General features: G+C 36.9%; 1 protein-coding gene across 3 annotated transcripts in view; it reads right to left on the reverse strand.

Annotated features, from left to right (window-relative positions):
• Positions 1-1,794: 1,794 nt before the first annotated feature.
• Positions 1,795-21,129, reverse strand: part of LOC131149581 (uncharacterized) — a 38,126-nt gene continuing 18,791 nt past the window's right edge. For all 3 annotated transcript variants that reach the window (XM_058100161.1, XM_058100163.1, XM_058100162.1), the window contains 6 exons: positions 17,382-17,540; positions 16,924-17,079; positions 11,186-11,315; positions 3,543-3,770; positions 3,321-3,445; positions 1,795-2,719 (listed from right to left, as the gene is read on the reverse strand). In XM_058100161.1, coding sequence (XP_057956144.1) covers positions 2,001-2,719; positions 3,321-3,445; positions 3,543-3,770; positions 11,186-11,315; positions 16,924-17,079; positions 17,382-17,540 — 1,517 coding nt within the window. In that variant the 3' untranslated portion in view covers positions 1,795-2,000. The remainder of the gene's footprint in view (positions 2,720-3,320; positions 3,446-3,542; positions 3,771-11,185; positions 11,316-16,923; positions 17,080-17,381; positions 17,541-21,129) is intronic.

Raw genomic sequence — 21,129 nt, forward strand, 5'->3', positions numbered from 1 at the left:
GAATAAAAGTGCGGATTTCTTTGCCAAGCAGGGTGAATCTGGTATATCTCGATCATATAATTGTCAGGATGATCTTCCACAGCAAGTTAGGGGAATGATTCGATTGGATTTGTTGGGATTTCCTTCCTTGCGCTCATGATGTTTTGTGCTATTTTTCGGAGTTTTGTTTGTTTTCCACTTATAGTTGTTTAGTTCTTATTTATTTGTTTGGTTGTTGGTCATTAGTTTATTGGTTTTGAATAAGTTGGTTAAGTTAGTTTTAGAGTCTTGGGGTTTGATTTTGCTATCCACAAGTCTCAAGTTTGGAACCATGGTATTCTTCCGCCATAAGTGAGGGGTTTTCTAATAAAAATAGGATGTGTCGCCCTCTTTTTTCAAAAATAAAAATAAAAATAAAAATAAAGAGAGCTATTTTTATTTGTCACGCCTTTAGCTTTCTAAAGAATTGCAATTTTTACTAGAAAAAAAAAAAGTTACAGTATTTATATAAAATAAAAAATAATTAAAATTTTGACACTGTTCTTTAGCTTGTGTGAATTGTTTTTTTTAGTTTTAATTTTTCAAATAATTACAAATATATTACCCTATTTTTTTTAATTTTCTTAATTTGTATAGGAAAGTTGGGAATAAAATTTTTTTTTATTTTTTTTTTTTTTTGTTCTCCAAATTTCAAATTATTTATCTAACTCATTAATTGGAATAAAATTTTGAATAAAAATGGATGAACTTGATAATATTGTAAGAAATAAAGCTCACTATGTTCCACAAGGTTACACTTAAGAATAACGAATCTTGACGAAACCCATAAAAATTCCATTTGCACATTGATGTATTTTAAATTTTTTTTTAAATGGATGTGGAAATTAAATAGCTTTATTGATGAAAATATTTTGTTCAACAACCCCTTTATTTTTGAAGAGGAAACTTTTCTTTATAGTATATTCAAATTGATAGACTTGTCCTTGACACAAACATTTAAACAAAACTTTGATCAAATATCAATCTATTCACCAAAAAATATGAAGAACACTTTTTGCAAAATCAAAGAAAAGGATGCTTTTAGATGGTATTCTTCTCAATTCTACTAACAAACCTCTAAACACGTAATTTTCTAAACTAATCATGAAAGAAATCATTTAATTACTAGGATTACAGGTCGATAAAAGCAAGAATGCCATGTTCATCGGTCAAAGAAAGTACACTAAAAAGCTTTTGAAAAACTATGGAATGCTAAATTTTAGAATAATACACTCCAATGAGTACATCCTTAAAATTAGACAAACATAAAATAACAAATATGGCAAAGAATAAATGACTGTATTATACCTAACTGCTAGTAGATTGGACATTTAGATTCAAAAATAAGATTCCATGTGGAAAAGGAAAAAATTAAAAGCCTATAGTTACAAAATGAATAAAAGAGAACTATTTTTAATAACACTCCAATTTTTCCCAAAACAAATTCGAGAATAAATCAAAACTCAGGACCATCTAATGATCATCTTCATCATCCTCTAACCTCCCCCAACCCCCAAACACAGCGCTCCTACTTTCCCCCATACAAAGAGAAGGATTCTAGATTTAGAAAACATTGGGAAAATGTAATTTTAAAAATTCACTTTTAAAAAAAAGTAAAAGAAAATATAAGCATATGTATATATAACAAGTTAATAAACAAAATTTTAATTTTATAAATAATTAATATACAACTTTTCTTAATTGTTAAATCATATTTAAATGCATTTTCATTTTTTACATGAATTTAACATTAAAAAAATACAAAAGTTTATGTAGTTTCTTCTTAAACGAAATCCTTAATCTGGGCGAAACCTTAATAGAAAACAAGAAAAGGTGCAAGTTTACAACTGCAATTTCAATATTAGAGCTGAAGATGAACATCCTAAACCTACATTGGTTTTGTACATATGGTGGTTTTAGAAGTAAAATGAAGAAGCATGCGGCTGTACATGACCAAAAATTTGTCTCGCTCAAATCGGCACTCATTTGAAGTATTGAGCAGTCTGCCAGAGTCTGTCTCTCTTGGACCCCGGCTTAGACAGGCCAAATTCCAGTTTATCCAATTGGAACTCCTTAACTTCAGTTTTTATGTCTCCAGAGAATTTCTTTAGGTTTCCACCATCATCTTTTGCCAAAACAGCATGCTTTGAACAACCACGAGGACTTTGAAGGGCACCACCCCCTTTGAAAATAGGAGTCCAGCGCTCAAAATCCGGAGGAACTTCCAGTTTGCCCTTGGGTTTGGGTACAGCGATATCAACTTTTCCCACATTTAAGGAAACAGATTGCTTCGAACAATCGGAAGGACTTCGAGGGGCACCATCCACTTCAAAAATAGGGGCACGACACTTGAAACCTGGAGGAACTTCCATCTTGTCCTTGTCAATTTTTCCCACATTTGCCAAAAGGGCTTGCTTTGAACAACACCGAGGACTTTGAAGAACACTGCCCCCTTTGAAAATAGGGGTGTGGCGCTCAAAACCTGGAGGAACGTCCAGCTTGTCCTTGGGCCTTGGTACATATATATCATCTTTTCCCACATTCTTTCCACCTATCATGTCAATTTCCATGTCATCAAAATTCTCACCTTCTTCAGCATAAACTTTGTGGTCATCTTGAACAAAAGAAGCTGGCGAGTGCAGCTCCACATTTTCCTGGACAGAGCGAAAGACCCCCCACAGAAAGTATTCTGTGTGTAGTCCTGTAACAACAACAGCAAAAACAAATATCCATGTTATCAACATGCAGCACGTGCCACAGAATCAAATGCAAATCCAGAATTGGATACCTACTCCATAAGATAAAATCCAACAGAATTTTATCAAGCCTGCACTTAAAATTTGTAAGAATTTGCAATTTTTTGGTTGTTGAATTCAACAAATTTCACTGTATGTTATTTATGGTGAGCCCCTATATACACAGCTGGTGTTTCATTTAACCAATCCCTAGTAGTAAGGAATAAGGCTTTGTATGTATGCACTAATATAATGATTTTGGAGGCAATTTTGAGCCTTCCTTTCAGGCATATTGTCCAAAGATCGAATAACAGTAACACTTCTGAGCACAAAAAGGCATAACCATGCAAATATGGGCTTCCTCCACAAAATTATTCTTGACGTCAAGTACTTCACAGGTAAACTATTTTCATGAAATGGACAAAGGTGGACCTTGAAGCCCAGAAGTTGGTCACTTGCCCACTGCCCACAGAAAAGCAGGAAAAAAAAATGCCCAGAAGTTGGGCACTTGCGTACTTCCAAAGAAAAACAGAAACAAAGCCAAGTTATAAAGATCAGACTGCTTACTCTGACAGTCCTCTCGCAGCTGCTTAGATGAAAATAATAGCAATTCCACAGAGCTCATGTAACTTCTTATCACCAAATCATGCATTTCTATGTGTTCTAGAAGGCAAACATAGTTTTTCCTGGATCTGCACATCAGAAGATGAGCTTGAAAACCTCAGATGTCAAGAAACAAATTTAAATCAAAAGCAGATCAAGGACCAAATATCTAGTGCCAAAATGGACCTCTCATCCTGCGGGAAAAAATACAGTGCAATGTCATCCCGGCCCGGGCTATAGCCTTGGAATATATCTGGCCAAAGGTTGCACCGAGCAAGTAGCTTAAAATGAAGAACTTGAGGCATTTGTTTTGAAAACTCAAATGCTTTACGGAGAGCTCTGGCCGGAGGATGAGCCCGAAATACATCATAGAAATCACAAGGTCCAACAATATCAGGAATTTTGAAACTTCCCCTGAGAAGAAAAAATGTAAATTAACATTCACGACGAAATCCATTTTTTAGACCCTGCATAATTTTATCAAAAGAAATTGATGGAGAGAAGGGATAAACCTTAAGGTACGTTTGGTTCGCAGAATGTCTATTCTTAGGAGTAGATTAGTTATAAGTTAATAACAATTAATTATACAAAAAATTAAATTGTTATCATAAAGCAAATAACAAACTCAAACTTGTTACCATAAGGAATAACTATTTCCAAATTTCACCATGTGAAAGTCTATTCCTTTTTCACTACATGTTGGATGAAATAACAAGATATATACAAGGAATGGTTATTACCTCTATTCCCGTATTTTTCATTGTACTCCATCTTCTTCCAAGGAATAGCTACTCGATGAACCAAACATAATCTATACTAAATTTCAATTCATAATAATGAATTCTCAATAAAAACTCTTCCAACCATATATTAAAAAGCCTAATATGCTTGGAAATCAAGCAAATACATTCAGGAGACCTAAATACTAGGGATAATTCTTTCCTTCTAATAATTAATAAATAAATAAATAAAACGTAGAATCTAATAGATATTACCAAATCATATAATATCATAAAAAAAATTACGAATATAAGAAAAATTCCAGAAAATAATAAAATTACAACATTATTCACAAATCCTAAAAATTCCAAGCATGATGAATTGGCAAAGTATCTCAAAGCTCAGATTGCATCATTCATTCCCTGTGGGTAAAAAATTCAATCTCAAATTTAAAATGCAGATCAAGAACCAAAAGCCTATCAAGATATAGGAGGCACAAACAGAGTCACTTTCTTTCCAAACTCCATATAAGAAGACTGAAATTTTGAAGATTGAGTTTAATTAGTTTTCGGAGATAATAAACTCAGCATATATCCTTAAATAACTTATAATGCTTGGAGATTCACAATCTCTATCAGATCTTTGTCAACATGACCATCTTTTTTCTACGTTTCAAAGGATGCCTTGTCTAGGTAAGGCTGAATCTTAGGAACAAATGCATTATGTGCTTTCTCACCTAATTGTTGAGCAATGGGAAGAATCCCTTTATTGTCCATCTTCTCACATGAGAGAGCGCAATTCATAATAATTCTACTAATATGTCTTCAGTCTCCTCTAAAACAAGAACCATGATTTATGTCATGGCATAAAATATTCACTAATGGATGCAAGTAAATAGTGGAAAGTAGATGTAAAATATTCACTAATGGATCAATGCCTCATATTCAGGATCATGCATAACAAAAGAAGATTCAACCTTGACTTAACTACTGCCCAAATCAAAGGAGAGAGTGCATCCTTTAGTGATTTTCGTCAGCATTGCTCTACTTGTGTCAAGCAACTTAATTTAACGAGAATCAAAACTGAAGATGGAGAGTGGACACAATTGAAACCTCATGAACTGCACTTGGAGTCCTCTTTCTTGTAGCCGAAGGGTTATAGCAATAGCATTTCCTCTTTCTTTTGTTTTCCACTTTTTATTTATATATATTTTTGAATGCAACCAAATTAGGAGGTGAAGTGGAAGCTAGGCCTTGGCCCTTTTTGAGTGATTTAGGCCTGGGCAAAAGTTTGGCTGGCTCTGTAAAAGTGAAATGCTGAAATAAGCTAGAAGCAAAGAAGGCTGGGCATGAGTTATTTGGCTCACTGCTTTGGGCGCAGGTTTCTTATATAGTAAGTTTTGGGCTTCAGTTTAACACTGCCCAGTAAGAAAGAAGGGTGGGGGCACCCCCCGGGCCGGGGGGGGGGGGGAGTAGAGGGAACTGGGTCTGGGTTATAGATGCTGTGTACTGTGTCAGTTGTATTATTTAGGTCTGGATTGAAGGGGTGAATAAAGCTAGGGCTAATGGTTGTTCATGATGGGAAGAGGGGAAGGGGAATGGCTCAGCAATGACTGTGTTGTGATGGTGCAAATGGTTGGTGCAATCTGAAGGCTGGCGTTAGAGCAATGTTCTCCGGTGATGCTTTTGATGACGATGGAAAAACCTGATAGTGGGGATCACAGCAACTCTCGCAGGCAAAGGGTAGCTCTGCAAAGGGCAACAAAAGGAAATTGCTGGGGAGACTCATTCTTCAACAAAGAAGAGTGAGCTGATGGAGAAATTCAGCAGGGGATGGCGAGGCAGCATCAGTTCACAGAAAAGACGATGGAAGGGTCATTTACTGGTCAAAGACAGCAAGGCAGAAAAGGTCAGAGATGCCTTCTCATCTCTGTTGATCAAACCTTCACCTCTAGTGACCATTGAGCCTTCATCTTTGGTCGCCAGTGCCTGGAAAAACTCTCGAGTCTCACCAGGTTGGTGATGACAAAAAAGAGGTTGATTGCTGGACTTCTTCTAGTGACAAAGGCTTTCATGCAGGCTGAGAAGATTCAATTGAAGCTGTCATGTTGGGGATTAAAGGAATTGATTTGCGAGTGGTGGATGGTAGAGACAAGATGGTGTAACTTTGATACCAAGTTAGCGCAGGACCTCAAGTCCTTACATGAAAAAAGGATAAATCCAGATAATTTCATTTCATGATAATCAACTCTCGATAAAAATTCTCAGAATCATAAATTAAAAAGGCCTATATGTTTGGGAATCAATCTAATAAAATTAAGAAACCTAAATAATACCAAATTATTTCTTTTCCTACCAAATAAAAACTCATAATCTACAGTGTCATCCGGCAACTCCTGGATCTTCGACTTTGGTCTTTGAGGGTGCGAATAATCCTTCTACAACAGCATTTGAGGTTTAGGGCTTGGTTGTTGTTTACGGTTTAGGATTTGGTTTTGGATGCACTTACCCTCCGTTTGGGAGCCTAGATTTCAGGCGTTAGATCTGAATTTGTGAGGATTTAGACAAATCCAATACAAAATTGTATTGAGTTTCATCCAAATCCATATAAATCCAAATCCAAGCCCCAAAATCTGTGCTTCCAAACACTACCTCTGGGTTTAAATCAGACCTTGCTCTAATACCATGTTGAATAATTGGGTAAAACGGTTCCTAACTTCAATGATAGGTAAAGAGAAGCCTGGTGCACAAAGTTCCCGCATATGCGGGGTCCGGGGAAGGGGCGGACCACAATGGGTCTATAGTACGCAATCTTACTTTACATTTTGCAAGAGGCTCGTTTCCATGCCTCAAACCCGTGACCTCCACGTCACACAGTGACAACCTTACCATTACGCCTAAACTGCCCTAATGGATTTAAAATGTCAATAAATGAAATGAGAAAAACTAATGCATGTGGATACTTTCAATCAAGGAACTATAAATACACACTCCCAAGGGACTATAGAAGTCACCATGGAGCATTATATGATCCTTCCCAGGCCATATAAACATCTAACAGATCTATCTTCTTCTTCTTCTTCTTTTCTATTTTTTTGTATATATTATGATAGTAGAAAAGTTAATGTACTAAAAAAGAGCAACCCCAGGCCACAAGGCTCCATGCTTTATGAGGGTCGGGGGAGGGTCATCACAATGTATGCATCCTTTCCCCTACATTTATGCCGAGTTTGTTTCCTTGAACTTGAACCCATGACCAACCAGTCACAAAGGAGAAACCTTATCATTGATCCAAGGCCCAGCCTCAAAAGTCAATGTACTAAAGCTTCTAAAAATTTACAAAGACATTACTTTTTCATTTTCATATCTTTTTTTCCAAATTGAGGAGCATGTTTCGTTTGGCCAAAATCAACTTCATTATCATCATGGCATGTTTCATTATCTTTCTAGATGACATGATTTGCTCATCCCTATTAAAGCCATCTTTAGTATTATTATTATTATTCTTAGAAATACTATTAAGGAAGTAAAAATGTACAAACAAGGAGAATGAAGAATCCTCCAAAACAGCCAATATATTACATCCATCCAATCCAGTAGCTTGGGAGCTTGACTCAATAAGAGCTCATTTGGGCTCTTTTATTACCTTAATTAGAGATACCCAAGACCAACTTTTAGGCTCGGTTCGTTGAACACAGATGGGCTTGGCTTGTTTCAGCTCGCAAACAGCTCAATTAGGCTCAATAATGGGCTCAGTGTCAAATTTAGCACTTAAAACATTTTATTTGTTTAATTTAAGTTTTTGACTTAATTATTGCTTCACACCAATGTTTTAAAAGGCAAAGGTGTAAGGCGAGGCATAAGCATTTTGGCACTGTGTTTTTTAAAATAATTAATAAATAAAATCAATTTATATATGGCACAAAAATGACAAAAATTTTAGAATAATGAAGAAAAAAATAAAAACATAATTTTTAAAAATCATATAGGCCAAAACATTACAAAATGAAAAGGGTTTTGCCCCTTTGACTCACCTTCAGACGTATTTTTGTTTATTGAACAGGAAAAATCAGCAGCTGCAACAGGAAATTAAAACTGAAAATTGAAAAATGAAAAGGGAAAACAGAAACAAATCAAAAGCAGTTGCAGCTAGCTGATTTTTAGAGACAATGGCAAAGAGTCTCGTGGGAGTCTACTACAAATAACACTGGGGAGAGCGAGATCTGAATACTCGAAGCAGAGAGGTTGTAGGGGGTTGCAGAGAGAGATGAGAGGCTGTAGAGGGTCGTTGGAGAGAGACGAGAGGTCTGAATGGGTCGTCGAAGAGAGATGAGACGTCAAAAGGGGTCGTCGGAGGCAGATAAGAGGTTGGAAGGGGTCGTTGACTCATCAAAGAAAGACAAGAAGTTCGAGGTTTCTTCGAAGCCTAACCCTAGCTTGGAAAGAGACAAGAGCTCTGAAGGGGTCATCGGAAGAGAGACAATACCTCGAAAGCAGTTGACGACTCATCAGAGAGAGACAAGAAGGTGGAGTCATCGTCAAAGAGATACGAAGCTTGGAAGAAAGAAGCTACGTCGAGAGAGGGGGTTTTGATGCTCGTCAAAGCCCTATCAAGCTGTTACTTGTTTTTTTTTTAACTCAGGTACTTCCAAAAGGCGTACGCTTTCCCATTTGAGGTGTAAAAGGCGCAATTTTTTTCTTGAGGCGTACGCCTTCTCCACTGAGGCATATGCATTTGAGGCTTTACGCCTTTCAAGTTATGCCTTAGGGCATTTTATGCTCAAAATGCCTCGAGACGCACGTATCATCCAAAAGGCAAACTCACAAATAATTAGATCTATTAGTTCATTAACTACGAGTGGGAAAAGGGGCTTATATAGAAGAGGAGAGACCCACTAAGACTTCTATCACCCAGCAATGGGTTGCCCCAAAAACGAATGTCAACACCCATTGCCCACCACAAATTTGGTATATGAAATAAAGGGTGAGTATTTCTGAGATAAACATCTGCAAGGACTCCCAAAGGAAACATGTCAGCCACCCAAAAAACAAACAAAAAAAAACAAAAACAAAAAAAAAAAAAAAAAGGAGAAAAGAGTAATCTTCCACTACTACACTTCCCCCATCCCCACCACAGGAGCCCAAAAATCAACCAACCAAGGTTACCACCCAAATAAGTCAAAGGCCAATATAGGGTACTGCACCCAGCTAAAGAACCCAACTCCATCTATCAAACCACTCCCATTTTAATACATGCTATCCCACTTTTTCGACCTTGTGACAAGATCAAAAGTTGTAAAATGGTGAGCATACTTAAAAAAGGAAAAAACAAAAAACAAAAAAAAAAAACAAAACAAAACAAAACCCTGGAGTCTTGAAAAAAGTAGTCATCAGGACTAAGGATGAGACTACCACTCACTCACTCCCCACCCCATTTTTTCTTATAAACCCTTTATCCACAGCCACACCTATTAATCTACTCAAAAGTGTCAACTACAAGAACAAACAATAACAGGAATAGATCCCCTTGCTTAACCCCTCCAGACTTAGGTCGTCTAATATAATGATAGAAAAGGAAGCATTAGACAAGCAACCCTTCATCCAAGCCCTCCATCTCTCCCCAAAACCTTACCTCTCCAATACCCTATCAAGGAAGTTCCAATTGACTCGATCATAAGCCATATTCCCCTCCGCACATCCTCAACCTCATGAGCCACTAGAATAGCATCCACTTTGCCTACCCCCAAAAAAGTGCAGGAGAAATATCCTATTACAAAACTCAGCCGATTTGCAAGCATTTTGCAATAATCTTATGCACACTAGCAACGGTGCTAATAGGCCGAAAATCAACAACCACAATAGATCTACACTTCTTAGGTAGGATTAATGCTCTTACTCAAAATTCCCTTAGGAAGGAACTCATTAAATATCTTCACTGAATCCATTCTAGTCACATCCCAACAATCATGGGAAAAATCCATATTAAATCTGTTTCAAGCCCCCGAAGCCTTATCCCAGTCCGACCCAAACACAGCGTCCCTAACCTCATTTTCCTCAAAAGGCCTCTCTAACCAAGACTCCCAATCCTTATTCATTTAATATTGATGTAGCTAGTTAAAGTTATTTAAGAGAATGAGAAGATGAATTATATATTAAAGAATTTCATGAACCTATTGCAGTTGCCTATAATCAAAGTTATCTATCAATAATCAACCCATGGTTGTCCCTCCTCAAGAAAAATTCTAGCTCCTCAACTAAATCTAAAGGCATTAATGAGATGGCGTATCTTAGACAAAACCTTCCATGAAATTCTAGAGAGAACATACAAGCACATGCCTCGTTTCAGTAAAATTTACTTCTTGACAGAAACATCATGATTCAATCAGTACCTCCATGAAATTCTAGAGAGAACATACGAGCACATGCCTTGTTGTTTTAGTAAAATTTACTTCTTGACAGTAACATCATGATTCAATCAATACCTCCTTAACAAAGCCCAACTATAACTTGTTTGACAAGAATATATATATATAATTAATCTGCATGATTTTCTCCCCATAATTATATGGAAGCAGTTTCCACTACTTTTTCCTCGATATGAAGAAATTTATGTGTTTGTTAACTTGTTACAGTTTAAAAGCACAATCATATTAAGCCTTCATTCTCAGGAAATGAGCTCTAAAGAAACAATAGTATCCATAGAAACCACATTTGATTAAACGAGAAAAGCATTAATTGTGTGATGGTTAAAAATTATCTTATTCCTTACAAGAGTTATTTATCATTTGTTTATCTCTCCATGTGCAAACAGGCTGCATGCACAGGGGAGTATTAAAGCTTCTTGATATACATTTTTCAGCAAACAGCCAAAAACCTTTAGCTTTTAGGCAAAGTAGTGGTGATCTAACAAATATAAACAAAAATGGAAAAAGAAGTACTTTGCACCAGCCATCCATGTCTTCTGCCTCCTAGAGAATTCGGTAATTATTAAGAAAATTAATTTCTTGAACTTTGTTCACATTATTCCAATATAAAATATGTTGATGTATTTTTTTTTTTATTTAAATCAAGTATGCAACATAAAAGAACAAGTAATCATAGATTACTCACTTCCAAATAGCACGTTTAGCAGGGAAATACACAAGATCTTTCTCAAGTTCATAAAGAAGGCTCGGCATGTCCTTTACTTTGACATCAGTTATCCTAGGGTGAGGCTTTGCATCCAGATGAAAGTTATCACCTAAGCATAAGTTCACCAAAAGTAAAATTAATCAGGTATCAAATGATAATTTTGCCTCAACTAAGGTTTTCAAATCAAGTGTTAGAACTAGTATTATATGTGTGTCCACACGCACACGCACAATATGTATAAATATATGAACATCCCAAAAGGAGAAAAATGCAACATCTCATATGCAGACTTCAATAATAACTTTCAACAAGATCATGAATATTGTTGTAATTAATTACATGTAAGAAAAGTAAATTAGAACAACTCACTAGTCTGTTGGATTTTAAACTTTTTTTTAAAAAAAAATGGTGCAACACCCAATGCACGAGGCTCCCACGCCTTATTGGGGGGACAGGGAGGGCAAAATGTGTGCAGCCTTTCCTCCAAATTCTATCTCTGTTATTTGAACCTTTGACCTTTAGCTTTTACAATTTGTATTGAAAATCTCTAAAAAGCTAAACATTTGAGGAATGAAGGGAAAAAGTAAAAGGCAAACACATATCATGGCAGAAACAATTCAAATTCGTAAGTGTTGGACAGTTACAGATGGAGGAGAAAATAAGAAAAAAAGAAAACGAGAGAAAGGAGACCGCAGTTTCTGGGAGCCTTGCATTCAGCTCCAGCTTTACCCTATATATATATATAATAACAATAATAATATAAAACTTGAAGGAAAAAAATACCCCTTCTCACACCACATGATAATCACTAAAATAGCCTATCTCTTCTAACACTCCCCCTCAAACCCATACATCACCTAAACCCAGCTTGTTACAACAACTAGACAAGGCAGGCTTAATTAAAGCCTTCTGAAAGCCTCACCTAACTGATCCACAGATTTCACAAATGGAGTTCTTACAACCTTCAAACCAACAACCCTCACAAAAGGAGGATCAATTTCAACGTGCTTTGCGCTCTCATGAAACACTGGTTGTTAGCAATACAAATGGCAGTTTGATTATCACAAAAAATATCTACGGCTTCTTAACCAAAGATCCCATTTTTAACGTAAGAGACTTCAATCACATAAGCTCACTCACAGTATGAGCCTCAGCTCGGTATTCTGCTTCAGCACTAGATCTAGCTAAAGTAGTTAGTTTCTTCCTACACCAGGTAACAAGATTACCTCCCACAAATGTATACCATGGTAGACCTTCGATCATCAACTGAGCCAGCCCAATCTATAAAAGTATCCCACAATCTCATAGATTCTATTACATTTATATATCAAAACTCTACCACGAGAGCCTTTTAAATACCTTAGAATCCTACAAACAACATCCCAATAGTTGTTTGGGATTTTTCAAAATAACTCACCATCACTGCAGCAAAGGATACAGTCTAGTGAGAGTCAAGTAAATCAACTTCCGGACCAACTACTTATATCAAGGTTTGTCTTCAAATTCAGGTTCAACATCCCTAGACAACTTCATATTGGGATCCATAAGAGTATCAACTGGTTTAGCTCCCAACATTTGTCACTAAGAATCTAAGATAGATTCACTCTTTCTTATATCGTAAAATCTCAATTCCTAGAAAGTAGAGCAAAGTACTCAAGTCCTTGATTTGAAATTTTCCTTGAAGCCACTCCTTGATATCCGCAAGCCCGCTTTAGTCTGTACCAGCAATGATGATGTCATTAACATAGGCTACTTGAAGCACCACATCGTTGGTGGACAAAGACTAATCAAAGTAGCACAAAATGAAACCAAATGTAAAGACTACGTCACTAAATTTGAGAAACTAGGCTTAAGCAGATTGCTTGAGACCATAAATGGCATTATACAACCTACATACCCTACCATCCTCCCAATGAAAAACATACCTAGGAGGTCACTCGATGAGTCCATTTATACCTCGTCCTGCAAATCTCCATACAAGAAGGCAGTCTTCACATCCAATTGGTATAAGGGTCAATCAAAATTAACTGCCAATGAGATTAATACATGAATAGAATTTAGTCTAGCAACATGAGAGATCTCAAAATAATTAATTAGCATATGTTTGAGTGTACCCCTTGGTTGCAATCGTCCTTAAGTTGTTAGCTGTCAAGAAGATATTTTACGATATAGACCCAACAACACCAAACCAACTCATAACTAGGAGGAAGATCCACCAAATCCCATGTCGAGGCATCCAATTCTACATCCATTGAATGCTTCTGCCAAAGGTTATCAAGTGCTTCAACATGTGAGGAACGGTGGAGACAAAGGACACTGACAAGGCAAAATAATGCATAGGACTAAGAAGGTGTTGAACTGAAACAAAATGAGCAATAGGATAAGAAATTAATGACTGTTGAATACATGTCCGAGTATCTGTCATGAGTGCAATTGGCAAATCCAAGTCACACCAAGATTGATCTCCAAAACTAGAAGTTGAAACAGTGAAAGGCATAAGGGGCGGCAGCATGGCAGTAGCAATGTTCTACCTGCTTTTCATCATTCATGAACCCTCAATTATTTCTTTGGTGCACAAGTTTTCTCTAGATGGATAACTGGACAAGGGTAGGATAAGAGAAACAATGCACGAAAGGAGCCAAAAATCATTGATGGGCTCACAATATGTTCATCCAATGAGGACCCAGAACTAGAGAAATAAGGTGTCCCTTCAAAAAAAGGTAACATTTGCACTAACATATTTTTGCGAGTGCAGAGATCGTAACAGTTTTATCATTTTTGAGTTCTCAAGTAACCAACAAAATGCATTTAATAGCATGAGGAAAGAACCTATCTTGACCTATAAGTGGAACATGAACAAAACATGTCCACCCAAATACACAAGGCACAACAAATAACATGGATGTTTTTGGGTACACAAGAAAGAAGAGAATTTGTCCCCCTAGAACACTCGAGGACATCCTATTAAGGAAAAAAACAAGCTATAAGAAGAGCATCACTGCAAGGGGTTTTACAAACATGCATATGAAAGAACAGAGACCGTGTTATGTCAGTAAATGTCTATTTTTCGTTTAGCTACTCTTGCTAAGGACATGACGTTTGATGATAATTCCTTTGGCCAAGAAAAAAGACTAAAGCTCATTTTGAACAAATTCAAATACATTATTAGATAAAAATTTTGAATACTAATGCCAAATTGATTTTTTTTTTCCTCATAGAACTAAGTAAATACATTAAGAAATTCATACCTATCTTTTAACAAATAGACTCAAGTCATTTTCAAAACAATCATTCACAAAAGACACAAAATACTGATGACCATTTGAATTCTTGACTCTGCACTAACCCCATATATGTGAATAAATAAGAGAAAAACAATGATTTACGACGAACTAAATTCTTGATGGAAAACATGTCCTATGCTTTTCTAATGGAGATGCATAACACTCAATAGAGTTGAATATAGGAAAAACTTGTTGCAATTTCTAAAGTGATGGATGACCCAAACGAGCAACACCATGGGTAGAAATTGACAAAGCCATACGACAAGAACTAGATTAACCGCCACCACCATCAAAATAATACAGACCACCCATTTCAAGCCCTCCACCAATCCTCTTCTTTGTTTGGAGTTCCAAAATAACACAATGAGAATGAAAGAAAGTCGCTAAACAATTATGATATTTAGTTAATTGACTAATTGATAACAAATTAAAAGGAAATTTAGGCACATATAACACAAAATAAAGAGGAATTGAAGGTAAGATGAAAAGAATATTGCCACAACCAAAGGCTGGTGTAACCGAACCTTCAGTAGGAGTAGTCTTGGAGTGTAAAGTAGTTGAGTTTAAGGAAAAAAGCTCAATTGTGCCCGAATGAGCCACAGTAGCACTAGATGTAGAAGCCTAGGTTTGAAATCATTAAACCATGCGGACAAGAATGTTATAATCCTCTTTGTATTTGATAGAAGATGTATTCCAATGGCGTAGCTAGGAGCACTTGAAGTGTTTACCATACAATCACCTTTGGCAAGAGACTTATTGGGCAAAGTAGGCTTCCCATAGAGATACCAACATCAATCAATAGCATGATTCTCGAAGCAAAATATATGTACATGCAAGAATTCCCACAACAAAACTCCTTGTCCAAACACACTACTTTTGCCACAAATACTATCCAAACCTCATCCTCTTCCCCCAAAATTTCCCCAACCATGGTTAAACACAGTGCCAACCATGGCTGAAGCTACCACGTGAAGAAATCTGAGAAGAAGGAGTCACCTTTTGGTAATCCATTGAATTCTAGCATATGCATCATTCATGGATGGTATGGATTCACCAGCAAGAATTTGATTCCAGATGGGTTGAAGCTTTGGACTCGACACAGCCAAGAACTCTGCCCTTTGCCCCTTAATCATCTCAATGTTGAAACTAATAGTTGATAGATGTTGAGTTCCTTCTACATAACCTTTAGAGTACTACAATACTCATTCATGGACCTAGCATTCATAATTGAAAAACTTCATATAGGTCAAAAACAAGAGTTTGACTTTTATCTTGTGAGAAGATTTCACACAAATCATCCCATATGGCCTTGGTGGTTCTATGAACCATCATGAGCGCAACAATTTGTGGCTCCATGCTATTCCACAACTGCACAAGCAATATGTCAATCACTTTCATCCTTAAAGTTTGGAGGCAGAGGAGAATGCAGCAAATACTCAGACTTCCATTGGCATTAATGTACACCTGCACTGCCGAAGACCAAGGTGGGTAGAGGATCCAACAAATTTGATGGCTGTGAGATGTACATTAACAGTATCAGACAAAGCTCTATGCACAGAGGCTGTCAGAACTGCCCCCAACACTCTACAATAAGCGCACACCAATATCAGGAATGAACAAGATAGCAACAATGCAAAATCAAGCAATACACACAAGCATATAGCAGAACTTCAGAGCTTCAAAGAGGGTTCTTCCACCATGGAAAATAAAGTACAATATCCTATGAGGAATTACTTGACCATGCAGAATTGGGCAAACCACAAACAGCACAGCCAGCACTTGATAAACAACCTCGCAGCACAGCAAATACAGTTATGATGGCTGGAACAACTAGAAGTGAGTGTTGCTAAGAACAGGAAAAAGAGTCATTGAACACCAATCAAAACCACCAGCAACTGATACAAGATTGCAGGTAATAATCATGAACACACAGGATCATCGTGCAATCAACTAGTGAACTGCAACACAGCAACAGCAATATAAGAGAAACAAAGCATCACTTGACATCAGCAGATCACCATAAAGACTAAGGATACTGCACACTGCCCAGTGAAACCGAAATGAAAAGTGCCCCTAAACGACTCTAAAACCAACCAGCAAATTATATTTGAGAACTAATTAGGGGAAGATAAGAAAGAAAACAAAAAACAGTGTAAAAGAAACTACTCAAAGAAATTAAATTTAGAGGAGATTAACAATACCATGTCGAAAGTTAAGAGATATAAGAGAGAAGTAGAGAAGAAAAGAAGAAAGCCAGAGAAAGAAGGAAATGGCAGTTTCCTGGAGCCTTGTGTTCAGCTCCAGGTCTGCCCTCTTGTATATTAATAATAAAAAAACTTGAAAGACAAAAATACCCCTACTTACACCACACAATTTCTAATGTCCTATCTCCTCTAAAAATAAGCAAAAGACCAAGCAGACGTATCATCTTACTTGAATAGATACTAGATGAAGTTGATGAAGATGCACATGGTGCACTGCCTGTTCTTGCTGCTCTTTTACGAGAAGAATCAACCCTTAGTACATGTTTAAGGCCAATATTCAACTGTTTCTTTGGAACAATTTCCTTTGCAGGAACCACAATATTTTCTGAAACAGAAAGGAAGAACCAGCTACACATGTAAGATAATGCTCAAAAGAAGTACAGATAAGCAATATTTAAGCATGAAATCTGGCATATATTCAAAAGAAGAAAAAGGGTTAGTGCCCTCAATGTCATTTCCAAAACCTTAGTACTACAAATTGACCAAGTAGAATCAACTGGGAAACAAAAGCAGAAATAAATGAAATCAGTGCATAATTGCCTGTACATGCCATGCATCTAAAATCACTTATCCATATAGATAAGCTCAATGGACTCAAATTCATAGCGAACAGAGATATTCTCTTACCCAAACCAATTTGATTCAATGACATTGAGGATGCACATGATACCAAACTTGTTCCTTTTGCTACTTCTGTATGAGAAAAATCACATTTTTCGGCATTTTCAAGGCCAAATTTTGATTCTTTCTCACGAACGAGTTCTTTCACAGGAGCTGCAACATTTTCTGAAACAGAGAGCAAGGAAAAACCAGGTTCAAACACTGACACTGTTGTTTATTTGAAGTATGGTAAAGATAGATTAAAGAATGAAATCTGGTCATATAATCAAAAGAAGAAAAAAAAAACAAGAAAAAGGTTTAGTTTGTTATTTCCAGAACCTGAATAGCGAACTTCAAAATTGACAAAGTAGAACTAATCCCTCATTTGGTTCATGGAACGAAATTGAAATAGGAAATAAAGGCAGGAATGCAATAAATGTTGGAATGTGGCTCGTGTTCTTCTAGTATCATAAAATGGCAATAAAGTTGCATTTTTTTATTTCTTCCCAATATTTGGCACATTCTTCAATGGTGGTCATAACAGAGCAAGAAATAATTCTTTTTTCAAGGACACCACTAATACAAAATTACTTAAATCTTGTAATCTTTCAAATGTATGACTTCAATTCAAAATTATTTTTTTATAAAAAAATATCTGCATTTTTAGGAATGCAATATTTTTAAATTTTTTAAATAATAATAGTAATAATAATACATGATAATTTAATTGTTATATTTTAATTGGTGTTATTTTTTTTTTAATGAAATAATAATAATATTTTTATGTTATTGTTATTTTTATTTTTTAATTATTGTTTTTTTTGTTGTTGTTGCTGCTCCTATTGTTATTATTATTTGTATTATTGTTTGTTGTTTTTAGTTCTTATTATTCTTATAATTATTAATAATTTACTATTGTTGTTGTTGTTACTACTGCTGTTGTTTTCCTCAGTGGCACAGTCAGCATGTATTTTTTTGAAATTCAAAAAATAAATTGTAATTTCTGGGAATCATCTTTCCATTCAACAAGGAAATCAGCATTCCAATCTGTAAAGGGAAAAAGGAATTCAACATTCCAGCCAGAATGCAATTCCACCCACATTTCTGCAGACCAACCATGGAACAGGAATCAAGGTCAGAATTTCAATTCCATCCCAGCTTTAATTCCTCAAACCAACTGGGTGGTAGCTTCAAACGTAGCCCATAACAACTATAGTTGAGGCGTATGACTAAGTTGTATGCACCATATATATGAATTTACACTTCAAGTTAACACTTCATTAAAAAACACTCCACATAGGTACAGAACCAAGCCAGTAATGAGCAAATTTGCAAAAAATCATGAACAGCTATAAAAGAACAGATATTAACACTCCGTGTCAATACTTTATCAAAAAGCTAAATCAAAGGAGATAAAGACAATTACTGAGTTGTATTAACTTAGCCATGTTTAAAGTAGGAAGCAACCCCATGCGTTTCTCCACCCCCAGGCAAACTCCTTCACTAATGTTGAGCAGGCTTCTCTAACGTTGAGCATAGTTGACCGATACTCCCTCTAAAGGGAAGCAACACACAGAGGTCAATGGTTGGGGAAAGGAAATCATTGAACTTGGTCCTCGATGGAGGACAAATTGATCTGCTTGGGATCACTGAATATTGTAATGCCAGATGCCCTAAGAGAGAAGAGACCTATAACACAGTCCCTAACAAATGCAACCCTAGCATCCCCAACAATAATCTGCACCCCCCCCCCCCCCAGGGCGGGAACCAAAAAGCTCCCAAGGAAGCAAAGGACAATTAGTATCTAAGCCTGAACTCCAAAAACCACTTAATAGGAAAGCATCCACAAACTTAATCTTAGATTCTCGAAGTCAGGGAACGCAATTTATTAGCTCTCTCAAAACTCCTCACTTCCTACTGCTTCCCAAGCCTTGAACATTCCAGGGTTCAAAAATGACTATTAACAAAATTCGAGCCATTCCCTTACTTCTCATAAGGAGGCACTCTCTGCTCAACATTGAGGATCTTACCAATCCAAACTACTTCCCCTTTGTAGATCACAAGCCTAAGACATCACGAGCCGAGCTTGTTCAGGGCATTATGCTTGCCAGTGACTGCTTGTCTCGGGCGTTTGGGGTGGGTTTCCATCATGTAAATATTAGTGTACGGTTATTTTTCAGAGATAATTTTTCCCTAGGCTAAAAAGGGGAGTATGACTCCTCGGTCATATTGATGTTTCCTAGTGCCAGAGTAAGAATAGCATAGAAAGCTCTTTAGGGGAGGATGAGTGTTCATCAACTTATAAAACTCACTAGCTATTGTTAATGTGTTTAGCCTACTTGCCTCCCTTGCTAGACACACATTATTAAGGGAGGTGTTAATGATGAATTACGTTGCTTCAATGTTTACTGCTTAAGTGTCATTGCTTTCATAAGTTGCATATTGCTTCCGCTTATATCTGCTTGAATGATAATGAAATTGTTTTATTGGTGAATTGTGGTAAACTCTAGACTGGCTAGTTAAACAAGAGGGTTTTAGCTAACGCCACACTATCCATTCACAAAGGAGTGAAATATTCGGCTCGTGACACCTAGTATTAGAGCTCGATTAGTTGCTACATAAATTCAATTGCCTTCGTTGTGGGATTGGTAAAGCTTTGGTAAATGACCATGCTGACCAATGCCAGAGAATTAAAGGGCTGAAAGTACAGGCTGAGACGACAGCCAACAAAGTGGCAGTAGAGATGGCCCAACTGATGGAAAGTGTTGATGAATTGGAGGGATCACAAAAACATCAACAAAGTTCGATGGTGCTAATGTTAAAGGACTTTCACCACACAATGGAGACCTTGCAAGCTCAGACAGCTGATCTGACTGCAAAGATGAATGTGATGGTTCTTGCTATGGAAAACTCTCAACACTCCAGGGTTTAGCAAGACCAAGGTACCAGAACCCAAGATGTATGGGGGTGCCTATGATGCCAAGGAGTTGGAGAACTTCTTGTTTGATATGGAGCAGTACTTTCACACTTTAAGGACGGACTCAAAACAGGTGAAAGTGGATAATGCAACTATGTACTTGGTAAATGACGCCAAACTGTGGTGGTGTGCCAAGTATAGTGAAATTGAGAATGGATGTTGTGTAGTGGATTGTTGGATAGACTTGAAGAGAGAACTCAAGGCCCAATTCTTTCCTAAGAATGTTGAGTACAATGCTAGGAGGAAGCTAGGACCTCAAGCATACTGGGTCAATCAAGGAATATGTGAAACAACTTTCTGCTTTGATGTTGGATATCAGGGACATGTCAGAAAAGGACAAGTTGCTATATTTTCTAGGCAAGGATAGAACTTCATAGGCAAAGATTTCAAGACTGCACTACCGCACAAGCTACCACGGAACGCTTGATTGACTATGCTGATGATAATATCGCTTCGTCCAAAGAGAGTGGTGTGAGTGGAAACAGCAGAAAGTCTTTCAAGAAAGGCAAACCCAAAAGTGGGGGAGCTAATTGTAAGGCATCAACTTCAAAAGAAGCTCCATCATCTCGAGGGTTCAACACACCCACTGGAAAGGGTAGAATTCCATGCTACTTGTGTTGAGGCCTTCACGGAGTTGTTAAGTATCGTCATAACGCATCACTTAATGCCATACAAGCTTCCACTGAGAAGTGGGCATTGAAAAGTGATGAGGATGGGGAGGATGCCCCGAGGATAGGTGCAATGCGATTCGTGAACACATTGGAAAAGCAAGCAAAAGCATCGAATGTTACACAAGGG

The sequence above is a fragment of the Malania oleifera genome, chromosome 2 (genome assembly GCF_029873635.1).
Source record: "Malania oleifera isolate guangnan ecotype guangnan chromosome 2, ASM2987363v1, whole genome shotgun sequence".
In the NCBI taxonomy this organism is placed as follows: Eukaryota; Viridiplantae; Streptophyta; class Magnoliopsida; order Santalales; family Ximeniaceae; genus Malania; species Malania oleifera.